The 21,328-nt window shown below is 38.4% G+C and overlaps 1 protein-coding gene across 1 annotated transcript in view; it reads left to right on the top strand.

Moving 5' to 3' along the window:
* Positions 1–391: 391 nt before the first annotated feature.
* The window catches only part of espn (espin), a gene marked incomplete at both ends in the record, with an annotated part of 86,601 nt that continues 65,664 nt past the window's right edge, over positions 392–21,328 (top strand). Inside the window, 2 exons of the mRNA XM_081349853.1 lie at positions 392–685; positions 3,765–3,958. Of these exons, the coding sequence (XP_081205979.1) occupies positions 392–685; positions 3,765–3,958 (488 nt within the window). The remainder of the gene's footprint in view (positions 686–3,764; positions 3,959–21,328) is intronic.

Consider the following 21,328-nt stretch of genomic DNA (forward strand, 5'->3'; position numbering starts at 1 on the left):
TTGGTTTTGCGGTGTTATTGTTTAGTTTACCCTGTGTCTATGTTTAGTTAAGGGACATAACAGGTGGAATATACAGTAGCCTATAGCCAGTGGATACATTCAAAGAAGACCGTAAAGAAATGCGTGGCTGGTTTTCTTTAGGTAGGAGCTACGCGGTAAATGAAGGTAATTTTGATCAAAATGCCATATACTAATTAATACTATATCATCTGAATATATTTCTTAGATATATGTCTATACCGTTATGTTCTGGTGATTCAAACAAAGAGGGATGGACAGAACGATGTAACTCGCTTACGGGAGGCTGCGCTAAGAACGCTTTCTGTAGTGAGGACTTCTAACTGACGCTTAATGGTGCGCTAATAGTCATTTGTTTGGAGGATACATCATCATGGTGGTTGAGAGGACACTTCTCGCAGCAAGGCAAGGGGATGTTCAAACTTTGAAAGTACAATTAGCGGAGAAAGTACTCAACGGCGATGTAAAAGATGTGCTGGGAGCGACTCCCGTACACCACGCCGCTCGAGCAGGGAAGCTCACCTGTCTGCGGTATTTGGTTGAGGAAGCGGGTTTACCGGCGAACAGCCTGGCGAGAAACGGCGCGAGTCCTGCTCATGACGCCGCAGCCACGGGCAACCTGACCTGCCTACAGTGGCTCGTGACGCACGGAGGGTGTCGAGCGGACGTGAGTATTTAACTTACTTTTTCAGTAACACTTTACATTACATTATATAAACAGTTATTTAAAAGTATGCTAATATTAAAGGAATAGTTCACCCAAAAATGAAAATATTGGCGTCAAGTTGTTCCAAACCTGTATGAGTTCCTTTCTTCTGTTGAACAAAACAGAAAATATTTTAAAGAATGTTGGTAACCAGACAGTTGACGGTTACAGCACCCATTGACTTCCATAGTACGAAGAAGAAATAATAATAATAATAATAATAATAATAATACTATGGAAGTCAATGGGTGCCATCAACTGTCTTACCAACATTCTTTAAAATTTCTTCTTTTGTGTTCAACAGAAGAAAGAAAATCATACAGGTTTGGAACAACATGAAGGGGAGTAAATGACTCAGTCCTCAAACGACCCTGCAGTTATGCCAAATTTGGCTTTTAAAATCACTAAGCTTTGTTCTGTCTAATAAAGCATCCACAATGGTGCATACAATGCTTTAATGGCCTAATCGTCACCTCGTATGCTAAGAAATCCCATCTTATTAGTAGAAGATATAACACTCATCTAACCTTCAGTCTCATGGTCAAAGAATTTACTCAACAGTGTTCATGAGGTCTTATTAAGAGTGTGACTTCAGTTTAGCCGCTTGACCCGGGCTGTGGATAATACCGTCCTCATGGAGTCAAGTGTGTGATTCATGCAGTAAATATAATTATGGAATGAAGCCAGTGTGTTCTGTAAGTGCTACAAGTGTTCAGATAGATATAACCTGCAAAACAAAAGGAAGGAAAGATTTCAGTGGAATGAGATAGAAGGGCCATGTTAGTGTGTTTGTCTAATTGCTGTTTTCAGGAAAAGGTAGTCTCAGATAGCTTCCATAAACATCACAGGCCCACAAGGAGTTTTATTTTGAGTCACTGGAATTGAGTTATACAGATTATACATCTTCCAATTAAATGCGTCAGAAAATCGCCTGTTCAATAATCTGTTGTGAAGCATTATTGGACCCTTGTGAAATATAATATAATATTTACTGAAATAATTCATAACTATGTTTCGTAACACACACTTTAAAAAAAAGTGCACCAATAATTGTCAAAAAGTTTTACTAAAGTACCTTTTTAGCTTTAAAGTAGTACACATAAGCGACGAGAATACTTTTTGTGCGAAAAACAAAACAAAACAAAAATAACGACTTTATTCAACATTTTCTTCTCTTTCATGTCAGTCTCCTATGCTGTTGAGGTAGTGTAAACAGTGTAGCGCTTCCAGGTTCTAAGTCAGAATGCCAGTTCATTATTGGCCGACGCTGTTCACATTAGCACCATGATGCATGCATTTAATGCTGACGCAGGAGCCGGCCAATGAGCATTCTGATGCAGAACCCAGAAGTGCTGCACTGTGTTTACTATATGATCAGTATAGGAGGCTGAGATGGAAGAGAAGAAATTGTTGAATAAAATCGTTATTTTTGTTAGTTTTTTGTGCACAAAAAAGTATTCTCGTCGCTTCATAACATTAAGGTTGAACCACTGTAGTCATATGGACTATTTTAACTATGTCTTTACTACCTTTCTGGGCCTTGAAAGTTGCAATGACGTATAACAGCTGGTTCAGAAACCTCTCAGATTTCATCAAAAAATATCTGTGTTCCAAAGATGAACAAAGGTTTTATTGGTTTAGAACAACATGAGGGTGAGTAATTAATGACAGAACAGTGTCGATGACACTACATCATTCTCAATAGGTGGAACATTTTGTTAACACTTTATATTACAGTGCTCTTGTTACATGTTACATGTTGTTACTGTAGTAATAACTATAAATTATGCATAATTACATGCAACTAACCCTAATCCAAACCCTAATCCTAACTCTATAGTAACAACATGTAGTAGTTTTTTTCCTGCCATTATAATGCCGATATACTAGAACTTTGTGGGGAAAAAATTACATGTAAAAGTAACATTAATATTGTTAGTCTATATCCAATTATTAGGTATAGTGGTACACCTCACCTTATCACTTGTCAAAAAAAAAAATGGCAACACTTTATTTTAGAGTCCAATTCTCACTATTAACTAGTTGCTCATTAGCATGCATATTACTAGGATTACTATTGGCTGTTTATTAGTACTTATAGAGCACATATTAATGTCTTATTCTGCATGACCATATTCTACATCCCTTAAAGGGATAGTTCACCCAAAAATGAAAATTCTGTCATCATTTACTCTCCCTCAAGTTGTTCCAAACCTGTATGATTTCCTTTCTTCTGCTAAACACAAAAGAAGATATTTTAAAGAAGGTTGGTAATTAAACAGTTGCTGGTCCCCATTGACATCCATAGTATTTTTTTTTCCTACTATGGAAGTCAATGGGGTCCATCAGTCGTTTGGTTACCGACTTTCTTCAAAATATCTTCTTTTGTGTTTAGCAAAAGAAAGGAAATCATACAGGTTTGGAATAACTTGAGGGAGAGTAAATGATGACAGAATTTTCATTTTTGGGTGAACTATCCCTTTAAACCTTCTCAATACTTAAACTTAACAACTACCTTGCTATTAATATGCAGTAATTGTATTGAGACAAAAGTTGTAGTCAATAGTTAGTTACTAGAGACAATTGGACCCTAAACTAAAATGTGACCAAAAAATGTAGCTGCCGTAATGAGAAAGTAGAGGTCTTGTTATTGTCCATTTTTCCTTCTGTGTACATGCAGTAGTGGAAGTTATCTCTGACATCAATGGGGAGCGGGACACCTACAGCAGGGCTTCACATTTCATTATTGTGTTTCATACCTGCACAGGAAGTTGATTGACTACAAAACTTTGGCCAGTTAAATATGATCCAGAAGAGACTCTGGGTCAGCGGATATGTGCTAAAAATGATTAGCTAATAAAAATATAGTCTCTCATATTAATAAATCTTTTAAAATCCACCCATGTTCCCTGTCAGTGATTTTTATTGAAGTTTTTGCCCTTGAATAATAGAGAAATTTACCATAGAATTACATTTCTGAATTCCAGTTGAATGTTATAGTTTAACATATGTTATTTATTATGTACTGTGTTGTCTGCAGGATAAGGACAGCTCAGGGGCCACTGTCCTGCATCTGGCTTCTCGCTTCAGCCATCATGAGATCATTGATTGGTTGCTGAAAAGTGGGGAAGGGGATCCTACTGTTGCCACGGATACGGGGGCATTGCCTGTTCATTATGCTGCAGCTAAAGGGGACTTGCCGTCACTCAGGCTGCTACTGGAACACAGCCCAAAGTAAGATCACAGTGGGAGTGTGAAATAATTGTGTTTGGTAGAATTCATCCAAAGTAGCAGGACTTTGTTTTTTCCTTTTTTGACTCTCATCCAAGCATTTTCATAAACATGTCACAATCTTATTAGACTAGTGATTGTTAAAGTCCCCCTGTAGTCAATAATTGTATCCCTTAAAACTCATCTTTGATCAACAAAATGACGTTTTGCCCTTGAAAAAAAAATGTCTTCATGCCTTAAAATAGCTTAAATTCAACTCTACACCCTTGCTTCATTTAGTATACGCGGTTCTATGAAAATGCAAATTAGCCCCGTCTCCACTCACTCACACCAGCTCAGAGATCCACTCGTTGATGATCACACATTGACGTGATTGGTTACAAGGTAGTTTGTGAAGTCAGAAACACCAGCGATTTCAAACCGCATTTTTGAGACTGTCTTTGGTTCACTGCAGTTTTAAGGAGAAAATACTCAACAATGGTGTTGACATGAATTTGTACATGGTTTGTCTTAAAGCACATTAAAACACCACATAGGCAAATAATCAACATTTAAAAGCTTGATTTTCACCACTGGGGGACTTTAAGATCAGTGAATGTTCTTAAACAAGTGGCTCTTAGGCATAAACGCATAGGGCATGGCATGAAATGTTTTGTTTGTATGCGGAATAGCAGTGATATTCTATATATTTTGTTGTTCCTTTGTTAGCCTTTTTTTTCTGCAAGGACTCTTTTCACAGAAAAGCCCAATCTGGGTAGCCACAGGCTTTTCAAACTTTACACTGACTCCCAGTCAGGAATTTGCATCTGGACTTTTTCTTGAGATAAATGAAATTCATGGAAATTAATAAAATCTTACAAGTGAAAATTTATAAAGACATAGTTAAACAGGGTAAAGAAATATCTGTTTATAGATTATCTGTTTATTACAGTTTTTGTGACAAAGATGGATTGTATTTACATTATTGATGACTGGCAAAAAGCATTTTACTTTCATTATATCAACATGCATTAACATAATTTCTTTGAAACAGACTTTCTTTTCTTCTTACTGAGATAACACATGCATTGGTTTAAGATCATGTTCATTGTTATCAACACTGGTATTATAAGCGTTACTATTCAAACAGATTCGAAACATCCTAGAATTCTTTAAACCAATTAATTTCCAATAAAGGAAGTTGCCTCATAGTTTAATGTCAAGTTAATATTTTGTATTGCTTCCTAACCTTACAGTTCAATAGCAGAATCAGATTTTACTTTAACAGTTTTACTTTTTTTAGTGGTGCTTATGCATGCAAATGATTGACAGGGTTACTAGAATGTTCTGATGGCTGCTTGGTACGCTGATATAAAGAGTAAAAAGAGTCCGTCCACTAAGTCTCTATGATATTCTGGTCTTTAGACATGGCTCTGGTCCTTCATGTAATGCCAGTAACTGGGATTTATTTTTGTCCATTTAATTTTCCTACAACTAAAAATTAGGATTTTAGCTTTTTTGTAAATATGAGCAACAGGAATAGTGCTGCATGCTTGCCTTTGTAAACACTAACTACAACATATCCAACATTCAGTCCAGCAATGTTACACTATTTATATGAAAAATGGTTAAGTCTTTCAGGAAAGACTCTTGGCTTCAAAAGAGCGTAATTATTTGTAAAGGCAGATATGATTACACCTCATTTCCTGCTGTATATGAGGACTGTCATGTTTATTGCTATATAATCTGCACTGCAGCCAGCTGCCAAGATCAATGTCCACTATCATTGATCGCTGAGTTTAGTCAGCTATTACTGCTGGATGTCCTTTTTAAGTGATACAATTGATTCTGTCCATATTGTAGATATTTAGGAAATTATTTATCACACTGAATTTTTGTGATGGTGTGAGCAGACCTTCTCATATACTGTAATTCTTCTCATAACATTAAAAACAGCATATATTTCAGGTGGGAAGTGTGTAATCAGCAGTGATGTGCTGACTGTACTTGGTGTTTGGTCCTTTTATTTAGAAAGTGAGACTTCCTTTTCTAGAGCCGCCATATTGCGAGCTGCAGTTTCTCCCATTCATACGAGTGAACTGACTTGGTAATTTACAGTATTTGATATGGCTGAGTGAGTGAAACAGGGGATTCATAAGAATACAAATATAATTCAGGTGTCTGCTACCAGGAAGCGCACAAAGACGAAAATTCAAACAAAATATTATTTAATCAAAATATATTACAGGAGAACTCAGGGAAATGGACAAAACACACCTTGAGATTGATTGATTGAAAAATGAACTGAAGGAAGACATGACTTAAGCCCTATTCGCATCAGTATTACCTGGTGTTACAAGGTAGTTTGTGACGTCAGAAACACCAGCGATTTCAAACCGTGTTTTTGAGAATGACTTTTTTTCACGGCAGTTTTAAAGAGAAAATACTCAGCAATGGTGTGGACTTAGGAATTTGCTCATGGTTTGTCTTAGAGCATATTAAAAACACCACATAGACATATAAACAACTTTAAAAACTAGATTTTCACCAAAGGGGCACTTTAAAACACACTGAAACACATCAAACCCCTAACATCAGGACTGTTTTATCCTGTAATTGATTGGATTGTAAAAAGTGTCTGTTGTTAACTAGAATGGAAGTGGTTAGAGGGGAGATGTTGAAAAGGGAAAGGGATTTGTGACAACATCTCAAAAGGGTAAATCAGTTCAGAAATGGAACAAGTTGACACATTTTGATATTAAGATCATGTGGAATAAGGTGTAATTATGAACCATGCACAGTAAGACCAAGAATGTGTAGTGTAGTAAATAAGGTCAGTTTTGATGTCACATTGACTTTAAGCTGGATAAATGCAAAACTGTTGAGGTGCAACTTCACTAAACATTTTGAATTTAAAGAAATTGCTTCACTTTTGCGTGTGGTATTTCATCACAAACAGTTGCAATATAAAGCATTTTCTTAAAGTTTTTGCAGCAATGCCAATTAGCTTCCTCAAAGAACCTTTCAGTGAATAATTCTTAGAACAATATTTTTTTCTAAAGTGTGAAGAAACTTGTTCCACTATAAAGAAACCTTTGTGCATGGAAAGGCTTTATAGATGTTAAAGATTCTTCATGGAATCATAGATGCTAATAAAGAACCTTTACCTTTAGGAGTTGGCATATACAATTAAGCTCTTTTAACCTTTAGAGGAACAACAGCTTGTCAGTTCCCTCAAAGTTATATCTTTATATCTTGAACCTAAATGGTTCATAACTGTATACCTCAAGGATACATATTGCCGCACTCTAAGGTGCACCTTTTAGGGGTAGATAAGGTACAAAGTTATACCTTTAAATGTATTGTCCTTGTGACATATGGCAAAATGTACTAGGTTATATAAAGGAATTTTCCATCTTGATTTTTCATAGGATAGGGTTAAGGTTTCACCCGCATTTTGAATTACTCATTGCATTGTGTAGTGTATTAGGGTTAAAGGAAATGTCAGTAAACTTAACAGATAATGTCCTCCAGACAGAAAATCACCAGTACCTTTTCCATTTTTCTTACAGTGCACAACCTAGCATTTAAAACTGACCCATAATTTGGGGCACTGTGCTGTGTAAATTGAAGTTCAGCAGTTTGTGTTGTTATCTGATTTGCATAATACATTTAGCATACTGGGTGCTAAAACAACAGACAGCGGCTGCAAATAAACAATGCTATCAGTTAATCCTTAGTAAACCCCCCTGAAAGTTTAATCAGTAAGAGAGATGTTGCTTTTGCTCATTCAGCACTGTGTATTCCTGTCTTAATGGTGACTGTCAGTATCACACAAGTGATAAACTAATGAGGTAAACAAATACTCTTGAATAGAGGTCTGCTATGTAGGAGTTTTCTGCATTGTGATGATAAGGTTGCTTTTGGAGGGTAGAGATAACATTCTCATGTCAGAGGGTCAGGGCACGTGTATTGTGTCCTTTCCTTATTACAGGGAATGTCTCATGGGTCAGGGGTCATGAATTTTGACATGGTGGGTAAAATTAGGTGCCGCATAGTGATTTTATATGATGATTTTTAGCAAAGCAGCCTACTGATGTTGATAATGCCATAGCACAGCTGTCTACAAGAACACTATGGCTGACCAAATGGGGAGTGCAGAAAATGACACTAATGGTGGTGACACTCGATTCCTTGCATACCTAGCTATTTTGCAATTGAAACACACCATTTTCACTGATGTTTTTAGCCACACACTTCTGCCAGGGTAGGCAAATCAGCTGAATGTCCCAATATTGTGACATCATACCTACTCTTGAACTATTTTATTTCAATGAACAGATAGATGCCAAATTGAAATTGCTTGAAAACAAATTATAGGTGTACCATTCAATATGCCATACCATCTTAAAGGGATAGTTTACCCAAAAATGTAAAAATCTGTTATAATTTACTCACCCTTGCGTTCCAAACACATACGACTTTTGTTCCTCTTTAAAACACAAATCATTTTTTTTTTTATGAAACTCTTGAGATTTCTCTCCCTCCATTTCACCAAAAAATTCAGCTTCATAAAGCCATCATAAAAGTAATCCATACGATTTTAGCTGTTTGAGCAGAAAATGCACTATAGATTTGGGAGCCTACAGGCAGAATGATGATTGATTGGACCGGTGTCAATAAAAATATTTCATTACTCATAGAGTGTTGCAGGGATGACGTATTTTTGTATGCCAAAACCTGGAAACGAGAGCATTTTAGAAATCGTCTCAAAGTCAATAGATTTTTTTATAGCCTATATTTATCTTTTTACTTCTGGCAATTCAATTTAAAAATTTGTTCATTTGTGAAGATTATTATGATGCACAAAATCTAATAATCATAAACTTTTGTTGGTCACAGCTTATTTTCTGCTATAATCCAAAAGCCAATTGAAAAATCCTGTTGGGTTTTTGTCGAGGGACAAAAATGGCCTACAAAAATACGTAATCACTGCACTGAAAGAGTATAACTTTGTTATAAAACCCCATAGGACAATCTTGAAGGAACCAGCGGCGAATTAGTTTTCCGGGTTCTGACATCATCCTGCACTACTATAGTTACAAGAAATAACATAACATAAAATTATATAAAATTATATAAAATTCAAAGACACTGTATTACTGCTGTGAAAAGTTAAAACAACACATTAATAACACAACATATCTTGTTACAGATATGTGAAAACATAAGGCAACTTTCATTTACCATGCAATATATAATAGAGCATAAAAAAGCAGAAGACTACTGCACAATTTTGTCTTTTGTCTACTGCTATCTCACTGTCTTTTGAACATGGCTGGACACACCAAGCTTTATCTCCTTATGTAAGACTGACTGCTCAATGAAGCGCTCTGTTGGCATTATTAGGGTATCAGTGTCTTTTGTCAAAGAAGAATATGTGCCGGGACAGATGTAGATAAAGGGAATGAACCAGTGATTTATGAGAAGAGGACAAATTTGGGTGTTGCTCATGTATATCTTGTTCTCACAGGCCGAGGAGGACATGGTCCTCTGGTGATAAAGCTAATGACATGAATGCATTGGTCATAAAACTCAATGTAAACATAAGGTGCCACAAAGGGGCGGTGGGGTGGGGGATGTTACACAAGCAGCTAATACAGATTAGGGGCATTAACTTCAATTACCTCATGTGTCATAAAGTGTAAGAATCAAAAATGACAGTGCTGTTGATATATTTGTGTTAAATATATTAGTCAAGTTAATTCCGATTGTTCACCCTTTGATATCTGTCAAACTCCAGAGTACGAAAAAAAAAAAAAAACTCACCATAATAGTATCACAGGACAGTCATTATTCACTACAAATCTTGACACTAGCCCAGTGGTGTAACTAGGATTGAATAGGATTGTATTAATTTGATACTTAAAGGAATAGTTCAACTAAAAATTGTTCCATAATTGACTCACCCTCAAGCCATCCTAGGTGTACATGACATTTTTCTTTCCGAGTTCTGGCGGAAGGGTGACCTCTGACCTGATGTAGGACGAATGATGTAGGCGTAGCATACAACCCTAACCCTAACCTAAGCTTAGGTGAGAATTGGAGAAGAAGAAGATAGCGCAGAAGATAGAGCAAGACAAAACACTGGTCACGAATTAGAAGTCTAAAATAAAAAGAAGTTTTAAAGAAAAATGTCGAGAGGATTTCAATAAAAGAGAAGAAAAGCAACTTTTAAGTTGTTTCAGAGGTCACCCTTCTGCCAGAACACGACTTTCTTGTGAATGCGCGTACGGCCATTGCTGGAAGTGTAAAACGGAAGTGTAGGCCTATCTTTTTCACAGCGATGGTTAAGTATGTGAAGGTATTGTGTAAATATGCGACTGTCCCATCTACACTTCTGGTATAGCTTCGCACTTTCCCTAAGCTCTCCTCTGAGAGAAGTAGCAGAGTCTGATTCTTTTAATCTGTTCATTCAGTTAACAGAAAGTGAATGATTCTTTCAGAATGGTCCTGTTCTCAAATTCAGCTCACTGATTTAATGATCTGGTTGCAGGACATTCACTGTAATTGCAAGGAATAGAGCTACTGGTACATAATTCCAAATGTGTCCTTTTGTCCAATTTCAGTGTGTTTTCATTACTTCCTAGTATCATTTAAAGTTGGCTGACATGTTCTCTTTTATCAAGGTCTACCTCTTGAAAGAACATTACTGTTACATTTAAAAAAAGCTGATCAACTGAGCCTTGTGAAAAAGAGGTCAAGTGGGACTTTGTTGGTTGAAGTGCTTTGCTCTGCCACATCTTCTGACAGCTGCTTCTGTTACCTTTTCACTGGAGCCTAAATTATTCATACAGGAAGGACAGCTGTGCCTCAAATAAGGCTGTATCAGGTCAGGGATCTTTGTGAACATACAATAGTGTTATGATGTCATTACAAACATTGTTTATGTAGAGATGAGGAAGTCCTGGGGTTGTATAGACATAATATAGACTGTAAATTAGAAAATAATGTTGATTATGATACACAATCAATACTTTATATTGGTTTATTGGTTTCATGGGTGAAACAATAGCTTCTCTTGAATATAAATGATAGATGTAATGTATTTTAATTTGTAATTCTTTTTTAGCCATATAAATAATGTGTATGTGTAATTGTGGTCATTACGTAAGTCTATTGGTGTGTTTGTGTGCGTGTGTGTGTGTGTGTGTGTGTGTGTGTGTGTGTGTGTGTGTGTGTGTGTGTGTGTGTGTGTGTGTGTGTGTGTGTGTGGCCCCCCCAGGGCACGGATGACTGTGCCTGTTAGGGTTACACTCATGAAAGATTCACATGTCTGATCACTTCCTAATGACTGAGTCCCTGATTAATTCCTCTTCCTGTTTTAAAAATTCACCATCTCTTTATTTTTCTCTGGAGGTCCCTCCACCACAGTCAAATGTTTGTTTTGTATTTGTTTTTTTAGATTAACAACCCATTCTTATCTGAATCATCTGGTAATGTTGTCAATATATTTTTTTAAACACCAATTATATGCTGAATATCTAATGCGGCTGTGTTGTTTTGTCTGATTGCTGCATTAGATGTTTCCACAGTCAGACTGTTTACCTGGTTACTCACAGGCTTAAATTCTGCTCTTTAATCCTGTGTGTGACTGTATGTGTGTACTCTGTCAACAAAGAGAGCAAGCAACACAATGCAACCTGAATCAAAATCAAATCATTAAACCTGATTTGTTCGGTTTGACTAAAAGCAAATAACACTCTCTATAGAAAAAAATAAAATAAACAATTTTGTTTAAATTGTATTTTCACTTGACAGAGTGAAACGCATACTGGCAGAACACATACTGGCTACCTTTACTGACAGAAATGATTATGGGTTTTATTCATTTTTCTGGTAGTTTTTTTGTAGTGCATAACAAAAAAAAATGTATGTACACTTTAAAAAGGTCCTTTGAAGTTATTAATGATAAGTAAGCAAAATGAATAATTGACTAACAAAATTCTTCAATTATAATTTAGCTTTGAAATTAAAATTGTAAATAGCCACACACACAAAAAAGTAATGTTATTAATGAAAGTCTGTGCATTTGTAAAATATTATGTTTTACGTATTATGAAGGGCGAATGTGAACCAATCAAGCTTAGCTCGAAATGATTTTTGATGTTGTAACTAAAAGTGTAGTTCCCAGCATGCCTTGCTTAGGACCTCTGAGGGTTGTCCCCCCATAAAAATATCATTAAAAACCATGCTGTGTTTTGTAAACAATATAATGATTTATACTTAAAATAATTGTGTAAGTAGTACAACAATACAAATGCAAACGAAAAAAAAAAAAAAAAAAAAAACATTTAAGTTAAGAAACATTTTGAGTCCCCCCTCCCATGCCTCACAGTGCTTTAGTACACTGCCTGCTTTCCCAATGTACCTCACTTACTGTACACACACAAAGTTCTTCAGTAGTTGTGGAACTCAGTAAGTAGGCTGTCAAGGCTATTTTTATTCACTTTAAACATCGGATGAAGTGGTTATTTTCTCTTTAATACAGATGATGCTGAGTCATTTATAAATTAGTCGTGTCAAAAAAATTATAATAACTGATGTATTTTTTAGGGCTGGACCCGAATATTCGAATATTCGTTCGGTTGGTTGGTATTCGATTTGAAAATTTGACATTCGAATATTTGTTTTTTTTTGTTGGTTTTCTTGCACACCTGGCATCCCCCTCGAAACGGTTCTCATTTGCGCTTGAATATGTTTAACACTATAAAATCTGGTGAAATACAATACTCTTTTTTACAATTATCTTATATAGCCTAGCCATTTTTAATAGGATGGACAGTTGAAGGAACCCAACCTCTTTATACTTAATAAATATATTTGCTTCTTCTTGGCCTACTAAAGTGTTCCTGCAACGGCAGTATTCTCTAGCTAGAGCGCAGAACAGCGGAGTGTGTGTGGACAGAAGTGCATGCCTGAGCTTGTATTTTGGGTTAAGCTGCATTGCTTTGACATTGTGGAAAACAGAGTAATAGAAACAAAATGTATTAGCCTTTTACCCGTTATTATCGATCTAAATTAATCTCGTTTTTAATTTAACTTAATTTAGTTTTTCTTTATTTAAATTTCGTTTTTCTTCATTTAAATTTAGTTTTTCTTTATTTAAATTTTGTTTTTCTTTATTTAAATGTACCCTTTACTGTATCAGTAATTTGTTAGTCAGAAAAATATTAGACTACCTTAAAAGTATTGCTTAAGATAACAGACCTGTGTGTGTTTTATATCAGTAGTGCAGTGTCCGTTCTCGGAGCATAAGCCCTGCCCGCATGAGGCGCGCCGCTTCCCGCTCGCGCTGTTCTGTAGTTTACTAAAAGTTTATTAATTCTGAACGTGTCGCGTCACGCGTGTCTATCTATATTGCACCAAATGCGACACTGCACTCCCTTGTGAAGTCGATTGGATGAACGGTTCTCGAAATAATCAAAATGCAAACGGGCAGACAGACACATAGAGAATACTGCTTTTATTAGAGAGAAGAATATGTTCAGCCCCCTCTCTCTGAAGCTTCGAATATTCGATGTTCAATACTACCGAAGCTTCGAAGCTCAAAAAATGGTATTCGGACCAGCCCTAGTATTTTTTCATGAGTCCGCTATGTTAGCGATTATAACATTATCTAGCTAGTTTGGTACTAGGTTGCTTGTTTAATAGCGTAGCTGGTTGGTAGGTCACCCACTACAACTAACTCGTGATAAGCCTATGTGTGAACTGATATTAGGCTAATATTGTAGATCTGCTGTTATGTTGGGTTTTGCATAGTATGATGTTAAGTGACAGATTAGTGGGCTTGTTGCAGTTAAATATCTAAGTAAGAAACGTCCTCTGTCCCATATGAAACCTAAAATACTGGAGGACACAAGATAATTGAATAATTATAATGGCCAGAGAAAATGACAGAGAAAAGAAAAACGGACATAAGGCCATTTTTCAGTGCACCAAAACAGCAAGTACAAAAAGTCCCCATATTAAGGTAAGTAATTAAGGCTTAACATCTTTATGAGAATGTTTTTTTTTTTGGCATGATCTCCATGCTTCACTAATAATAGTAGTTAGGCTTTCCTCTGTGTACACATATCCTTACAAGTACAATTTTGGCTGTATTATTTGTGCCCACGGTGGAATCGATGGAGAGAGGAGCCATGGTGGAATCTTGGCTGATGACACCAGGGGAACGACAGACAGAGATGGAGCTGATGGAAGAGGAGACCAGGGTGCAGACAGAGAGCTAATGGGACTAAATGACACCGATGGTTTTGAAGACTAAGGCGGAGCCACTGTGACAAGCATTCAAGGTGAAGCCAGGGTGCCAGAGGACTGAGGCGGAGCCAGTGTGACTGAGGACCAAAGCGCAGCTGGAAGGAAAGCGGAGCCGAATGGGTGTAGGGATGAAGCATAGCTGAAGGCCTGTAAGTCCATGCCACAGACAGGGTGACATCTAGTCTCAGCCTCAGACATCACGCCTATGGACCGTTGGCTGAACAACTGATGCATATGGCACACTTATCTGGAAACACTTCAGGAGTTTCAAAGTCGTCATCTGGTTGGTTGAATTTTACAGGATGTCCAGTAGATGTGTCTGTCACATTCTTTAATGGTCCGCCTGGAAATAAATTCCATGACACCAAATTCCATGATGCCAAACCACCGTGTGAAAGAAGAACGCCGTTGTGTTTACAGTTGTGACAATGGCCGCTTACCAGGATCAACTAAACGCTGAATTTTCAAAGTATGTGAAGTTCACTGCTCCATTGTTCCAGTAAACTTGCACAATGTTCTTGAATGAATACTTTATAGATGCATCCTGGTCTGTTATTGTAGGGACATTGACATTTCCACGCCCCTAAACATGAAGCAGAACAAAACGAACTGTGATTGGTTGCAATACATGTTAGCCAAACGTCCTCTTGGGTGGGCCGTCAGTCTGAAGGTCGGACTACGCGAGACTAGGTGATGTCTGACTAAGGTGGAACCGGAGGGACGAGCGAATGCAGTGGAGGCGTGAGGACAATGGTATCTAGTGGAGCCAAGGGAGGAAGGAGCCAAGGTGCAGCAGACAGGTCGACAGGCTGAGGTGGAGTGATGGACATAGAGGCTTGAGGCAGAGCCATGAGATCAATTTGACTGGGCAGAGCTGGAGACACGTGGCAGATCCACACAACTGAGTGGTGTTAGGGGAGAATTGTGGTCAGGGTTTTCCTCCATTCCCTCGTATACCACTAAATGTTCCATGGCAATACACAGTGATGCCACCTTACACACCAGGTCAGAGTCACAGTTGGGCTTGCGCTCGGGGGCAATGATTGGCTCTGTCCACATCTCAGGCTCTGTTTTCCTCCTCCGCTTTGCTGACAGTAAAGGAGGATACATCCACCCATGGAGTGTATTCATCTAAACTCCAGCAGGTACCCCTTGGAAATCAGGAAGCAGAGGTATTCATCCAGCCACACTGAAAACCTTCCATTATGGTTAGGTCATTGCACGTTGCTTGGTGGCAGATGTTAGGAAACCTCTCCACGTAGTCTACTTGGTATACTTTCGTCTACCCTGGAAAATAAAAATTATGATTCCTTCTTTCGGTCTCTTACAGCTTCGTGGCGCAACGTTGATAGCTGCAACTTACAGTTTCTTTTGAGGTCCAGTATTCTGCCACGTTCTAGTCCGATGATGATAAAGATGAAGGTAATGAAACCAAACTGAACAATAACTGTTAGCCTACATTTGTCACTTTTAGACATAATGCACGGGTTCAATATACTGTTACACACGTGCTCCCTTTTAAAAGCTACACACAATGCTGCGCAAACAGCGCTATGGGGAAAAACGTCTTCATTTGACTGCTTGTGAACACGTGTGGCAAACACCTCAAAGAATTTGGCTTAAATAACCTCTGATGATGGTGTCATCGGAATGCGCACATCAGAGGCTATAAATAGATGTGTTAAAGGTGCACTCATCAGGTTCTTTTGTCTTCAGAACCACTTTGTGTGCTGTGTGTGCTTTTCAACCTCTTCTCAAACTATCCCTTTTGCTAAGATTTAGTTTTGTCAGGCAGGAATAAAGCTTTTCTCACTCTCTTTCTCTTTCTCTACAACGAAAAGAAAAGAGTTGAAAAAAAAAAGAATCATGTTGAGAGAATGGCGTTTACAACACAATGGAGTTCTCCATTAAAGTGCTTCATGATCGCCTCACACATCGCAAGTCGATCTGGCTGAGGAGCGGGAGACTGGTCCTTCCCTTTCTCTCGTTCTCTCTTCAGATGACATTGTCCTCCTGTCTGAGGATGTAGGTTCTCTTGTCAATAAAGAAACTAGTGGCTGATTTTGGCCCAGCCTCAAGAGTTTGTGCTTCGACATTGGATGTTGTCCTCGATCATCTTGTATCTCTGGGGTTGAGATTTAATGCCAAGAAAAGCGTTCTCTCTCCTGCCCAGAGGACAACATATTTAGGGATTGTTTGGAACTCTCTCACCATGCGGACATTTGAAGTTTACATCACTTTCAAAGTGTTCTAGGTCTTATGGCAGCTGTGTCCATGGTGATGTCTAAAAATCCATGCTTATGGTAAGCGCACGCGCTGAGCACTTTGTGCACTTTGTGCAATCCATTTTTATGTTAAGGCTTACGTGCTGCAGGCTTTGTTCCCTTTCTTTGTGGCTCAGACCCCGGTTCCTTACCTTGGGTCCCACACTAGGTGCGTGTTGTCATTGCAGGATGCTAATGACAGATGCTTCCCTGACTTGCTGGGGAGCTGTCTTAGATGGCCATCCAGCCCAAAGGATCTGGAGAGGCTGTCATCTCGATTGGCACATCAATTACCTCGAATTGATGGCTGTATTTCTTGCCCTAAAATACTTCCACCGGTAGTTAAGAGGCTACCATATCCTAGTGCGGGTGGACAACACTGCAGTAGTCGCTTATACTGTATAAATCGCCAGGGCAGACTGCGTTCGTGCCGTTTGAACAAACAAGCACAGCAGGTTCTGCTTTGAACTCAGGACAAGTTCCTGTCCCTCAGGGCGATTTACATTCCTAGAAGCATGAATGTGGGAGCAGATCTATTGTCCAGACAGGAGGTCACACATGGGGATTGGAAGCTCCATCCCATTGTAGTCAGTCAGATCTGGGAAAGATTTTACAAAGCAGAGAGGGACCTCTTTGCCTCACATGAAACAATGCAGGTCCACAGTGCAGTGTTCCCTGTACTACTTGCTGACTCCTCCAGCCCCCCTGAGTCTGGACACCATGACCCATGTCCGGCCCAGGAAGCATCTATATGCGTTTCCACCGTTCGCTCTGCTCCTGGGAGTCCTGGCGAAGGTCTGTCAACAAGGGTCATGCCTATTGCTGATAACGCCTTGTTGGCAGAGCCTGGTTCTCAGAAATAATATTTCTCCTGACGGCTCTCCGTAGGTGATACCGAACAGGAGAGATCGTCTGGCTCAGGCGCAGGGGACAATATTCCATCCCTGGCCCGAGTTATGAAATTTTCAGAGATCTAAGCATCTAAGTGATGCTGGACTTTCAGTGGATGTAAGTCCCTCCACTAGAAGGATGTACGCCCTTAAGTGGCATGTCTTTGAAAGGTGGTGTACTATACATCATGCAGAACCAGTCCACTGCCAGATTGTTTCAGTGATGGAGTTTCTGCAGGAAAACCTGTCAGTCCTGCTACTCTTTGGCCTTGGTAGGGTTTGAGGGCATGTTCAGGATGTTCTTCAGACAAAATGACCTGATGAGCGCACCTGTCACACATCTAATTGTACCCTCTGACGTCATCATCAGAGGTTATTTAAGCCAAATTATTGGCCGTGTTTGCCACATGTGTTCACAACCGGTCAAACGAAGATGTTTTCCCCCATATCGCTGTTCGCGCAGCATCTCGTTCTTGCTTTTTCTGGGAACAGGGTTGCAGTCAAGTAACCCGAAATGTTTTCTTTCTCAACTGTTTACGTTCACTTAAGACATAAATGACTGTGTTTATTAGAATACTTGAAGAGACGGGCATTTTAACACATAAGTATGTGTATTTAACCGCTCAAGCCCATTTACTTTAATGTGCGGTGCAAGAAATCACAAGATAAGCGGCATAAGCCTTGACTCATTCATGTTGCCATATCTTGCTAGAAAAACAGCAAACAAGCCCACAATAAACTGAAATAAATCCAAATGCTTTATGCTGAAAATAAGACTAAAATATCAGAAAAATATGTATATGGGATGCTGAAGGCTACTTATGCGTAACCATTGCGATAATAAATACACATATGTTTGTGGAAAATACCAGACACTGCTTGAAGAACATAGACAAATCATACATGATTATAATCGTGTATTTATTTGGTTTAATGTTTTATCCATCTCTCTCTTCCCTGTGCCTTTATTGATACCTGACTAATGCATCTACATGATAAATTACACTCTTCCTTTCTGTCTGTGAGCTCCCTCTGTTGCTCTGGGATGTTGCTCTGGGAAAGGATAACAGTATAGTGAGAAGAGATTACTCAAATCTCATCAGATCACATCATTTCGTGGAAACTTAATAAATGCTCACTCTTTCTAAATGTCTAAAGAAATGTGACATAAACATGATATTTTATCAGTATTTTTCTATATGTATAAGCCTTTGGACTTAAAAGCCTGAATGGAGTTTGTTTTGTGCATTCTTGTGATCGCAAATAAATAAGTAGGTGCACCTGAATAGAATGAGACCCCATCAGTACTTTATATTGGTTTATTGGTTTCATTGGTGAAACAATAGCTTCTCTTGAATATAAATTATAGATGTAATGTATTTTAGGTGTCAATTGCTCTCTTTTTGTGAAATGGTAAATACCAGTTTGCTTCTGCTTGATTAATGTGCACTCCTGACACAAATTACATAAATAAATTATGTATAAATTACAGTCTCTGTAAAATTCTATTGTAAAACATTGGTCTTTAAGTAACGACCAAACGTTTGCTTATGTCATGCTTATTTTGCAATCTAGCTAGTTTTCAGTCAGCTGGTGAAGCGGTGAGGTTGTGTGACATCTGTTCTATGGAGGGTGTGTTAAGGGCGGATTTTAGTGTAGCGCTGCGGGGGTACTGGCCCGACTGTGGAAACGCACTTGATTTTGGAGTCTGTGCTTGAGGCACGCTGTTAGCCCTGGCTCTCACTGGGCAGACAATGGAAAAGCGGCTAATCACCACAGATTCGGGAGTGAGTCATGTTGCGTAGAACGATAATTTAGTGGACTCAATCCTGCATTTAAATGTGGTTGTCCCTCCTGAAACTTATGTATGTGGCATATGAGCTGCGGCTTCATGTGTGCACGAGTCTGTGACAGCATTCAGAAAACATCTTGGACAGCACACACATAGCGAAATGACTTCTCTTTCGCTGCTTATTGCATTTCAACGGTTTTATAAATCACTTGTTTTTAAATCGCAATGCTTAAAAACACATGCAAATGATAAGCTTTCTTTCTTCAGCACAGTAATTCACATGAGTGATAGTCCGCGATAGAGATGATGGTGCAAAATCTCTACCGATTGACAAATTTCTATCGGTTAATCGTGTCTACCAGTATATCACCCAATCCTAATTGGAAATATTATTTAGCAATTTTAATTCAACTTTCTCTAAAAAATATTTTACATAATATTACCTTTGATTTAAATGTCACTATAGAAATGTTAGGTTAGGGTTATACAGAAATTCTTTGCACAGTATACATACTACATTGCTAGAACAATAGAATAGTATGGCAGTATGCTATTCTAAACAGTCCATCTTGAATCCACATAAAATAAACTGTAGCAAGGTATGCTGTATGAGAAGAAGGAGGCGGGAACCGGTGAACGTTCAACGTATTTTAATAATTATAAAACACAATGTAAAGTCCAGGCCTGGTCATCTTTCATCCTTCACTGTCGTCGCTCCTCCTGTTATGCTTCCAAAGCACCTGCACAGGTGGCGCTCATCAGTAATCACGTCACCGGCCTTGCGCCATTCTCTCACGGCCCTTGACCTCGTCATGCTTGCCACAGATACATACTATAACTGTATTCTTTTCATTACTTTTCTAGAGAAAGGTGGTTTAGGGGATGAGGGGATACAAGAGCAAAATATGTAAAATTGGAAATGAGCTACAGAGAAAACAACAATCACTTTTCCTTTTGTAACAATCCTCATAGTTTGTCCCCTGTAAAGAGCCGGTGATTACAGCGAATGAATACAGTGAGTGAAGTAGCGCTGATCCTCTTAAGAGACTCATTGATGCCTTGTCAGTCTGTGTCCAAATAAAGCTGAGCTTTATGGTATTTATAGGAAGAATCCTGTTCTCTCGTGGAACTCCTGCTTGTGACTTTGAGGAAGGATCTGGGACAGACATTAATGCTGGATGCTTCCCCTCAGAAAGGCAAACACTGTTTTATCAATTTGTCTCAGAGGGTCAACAATATCTTTGGAACCTTTTTTGAATTTGGAATGAAATGTGATTGAGCATTTATAGGTATTTAGACTTTGCCATCTTCTAGAAACTGGAATCTATTTGCGGGTGTTTTAATATTAGGAACAAAATGCCAAACTAGAAACACAGAGAGCAAGACAAAAAGGAACACAAGCAACCATTACATACAACAATTGACAGAGAACAAAAGAAAGACAAGGGCTATATGCAGTATAGACACAGGGCTAACAAGGGTAACAAGAAAACAAGGCACACCTGGGAGAATGAATATGCTTTTCCATAGGGGCATCTTCAGCCCAGGCCCAGAGTGCGTGTGCATGTGCCTGACCACAACCCTGCGGAAAAATCCGTCATAAACCAGCATAAATTCAATGTTGGTCCAGGCTCATTTATGCTGGTTAGGGCTGGTATAGTGCTGGTGTAGCTGGTAGATTAGTCATGCTGTTCTCAACCAAAACTGAACTGGTGTATCTAGTTCACCAACACTACTGCTTCCCATGCTGGCGACCAGCAATCCAGCAACCAGCATCTAATGCTGGTTCCAACATGCAAAACAAACTTTTTTTATGGTGACCCGCTATGCTGTATATTTCTGCAGGCAACCTATTTTACCATGTTTTAGTTCATGCACACATTCATTCTTAAGCTATGCCCAGTATGCTGAAAATGGCTCTGGTTTGCATGCCTGGATATCGCTGTTGGTTGTTTAACATTTTTATTGTAACACAAATATTAAATGTTTTATCTTATATATATCTTACTTCTCACTTTTTGGCTGTTAAAATGGAAGCATGTTGGAATTCATGCTCTTCTTCTGTATAAAGTAACAATAATGACATCTTTCTTTGATTTGATTGTCATCAGCATCTTAGTCATTTTGA

Source organism: Scardinius erythrophthalmus, assembly GCF_964197995.2.
Source record: "Scardinius erythrophthalmus genome assembly, chromosome: 20".
Lineage (NCBI taxonomy): Eukaryota > Metazoa > Chordata > Actinopteri > Cypriniformes > Leuciscidae > Scardinius > Scardinius erythrophthalmus.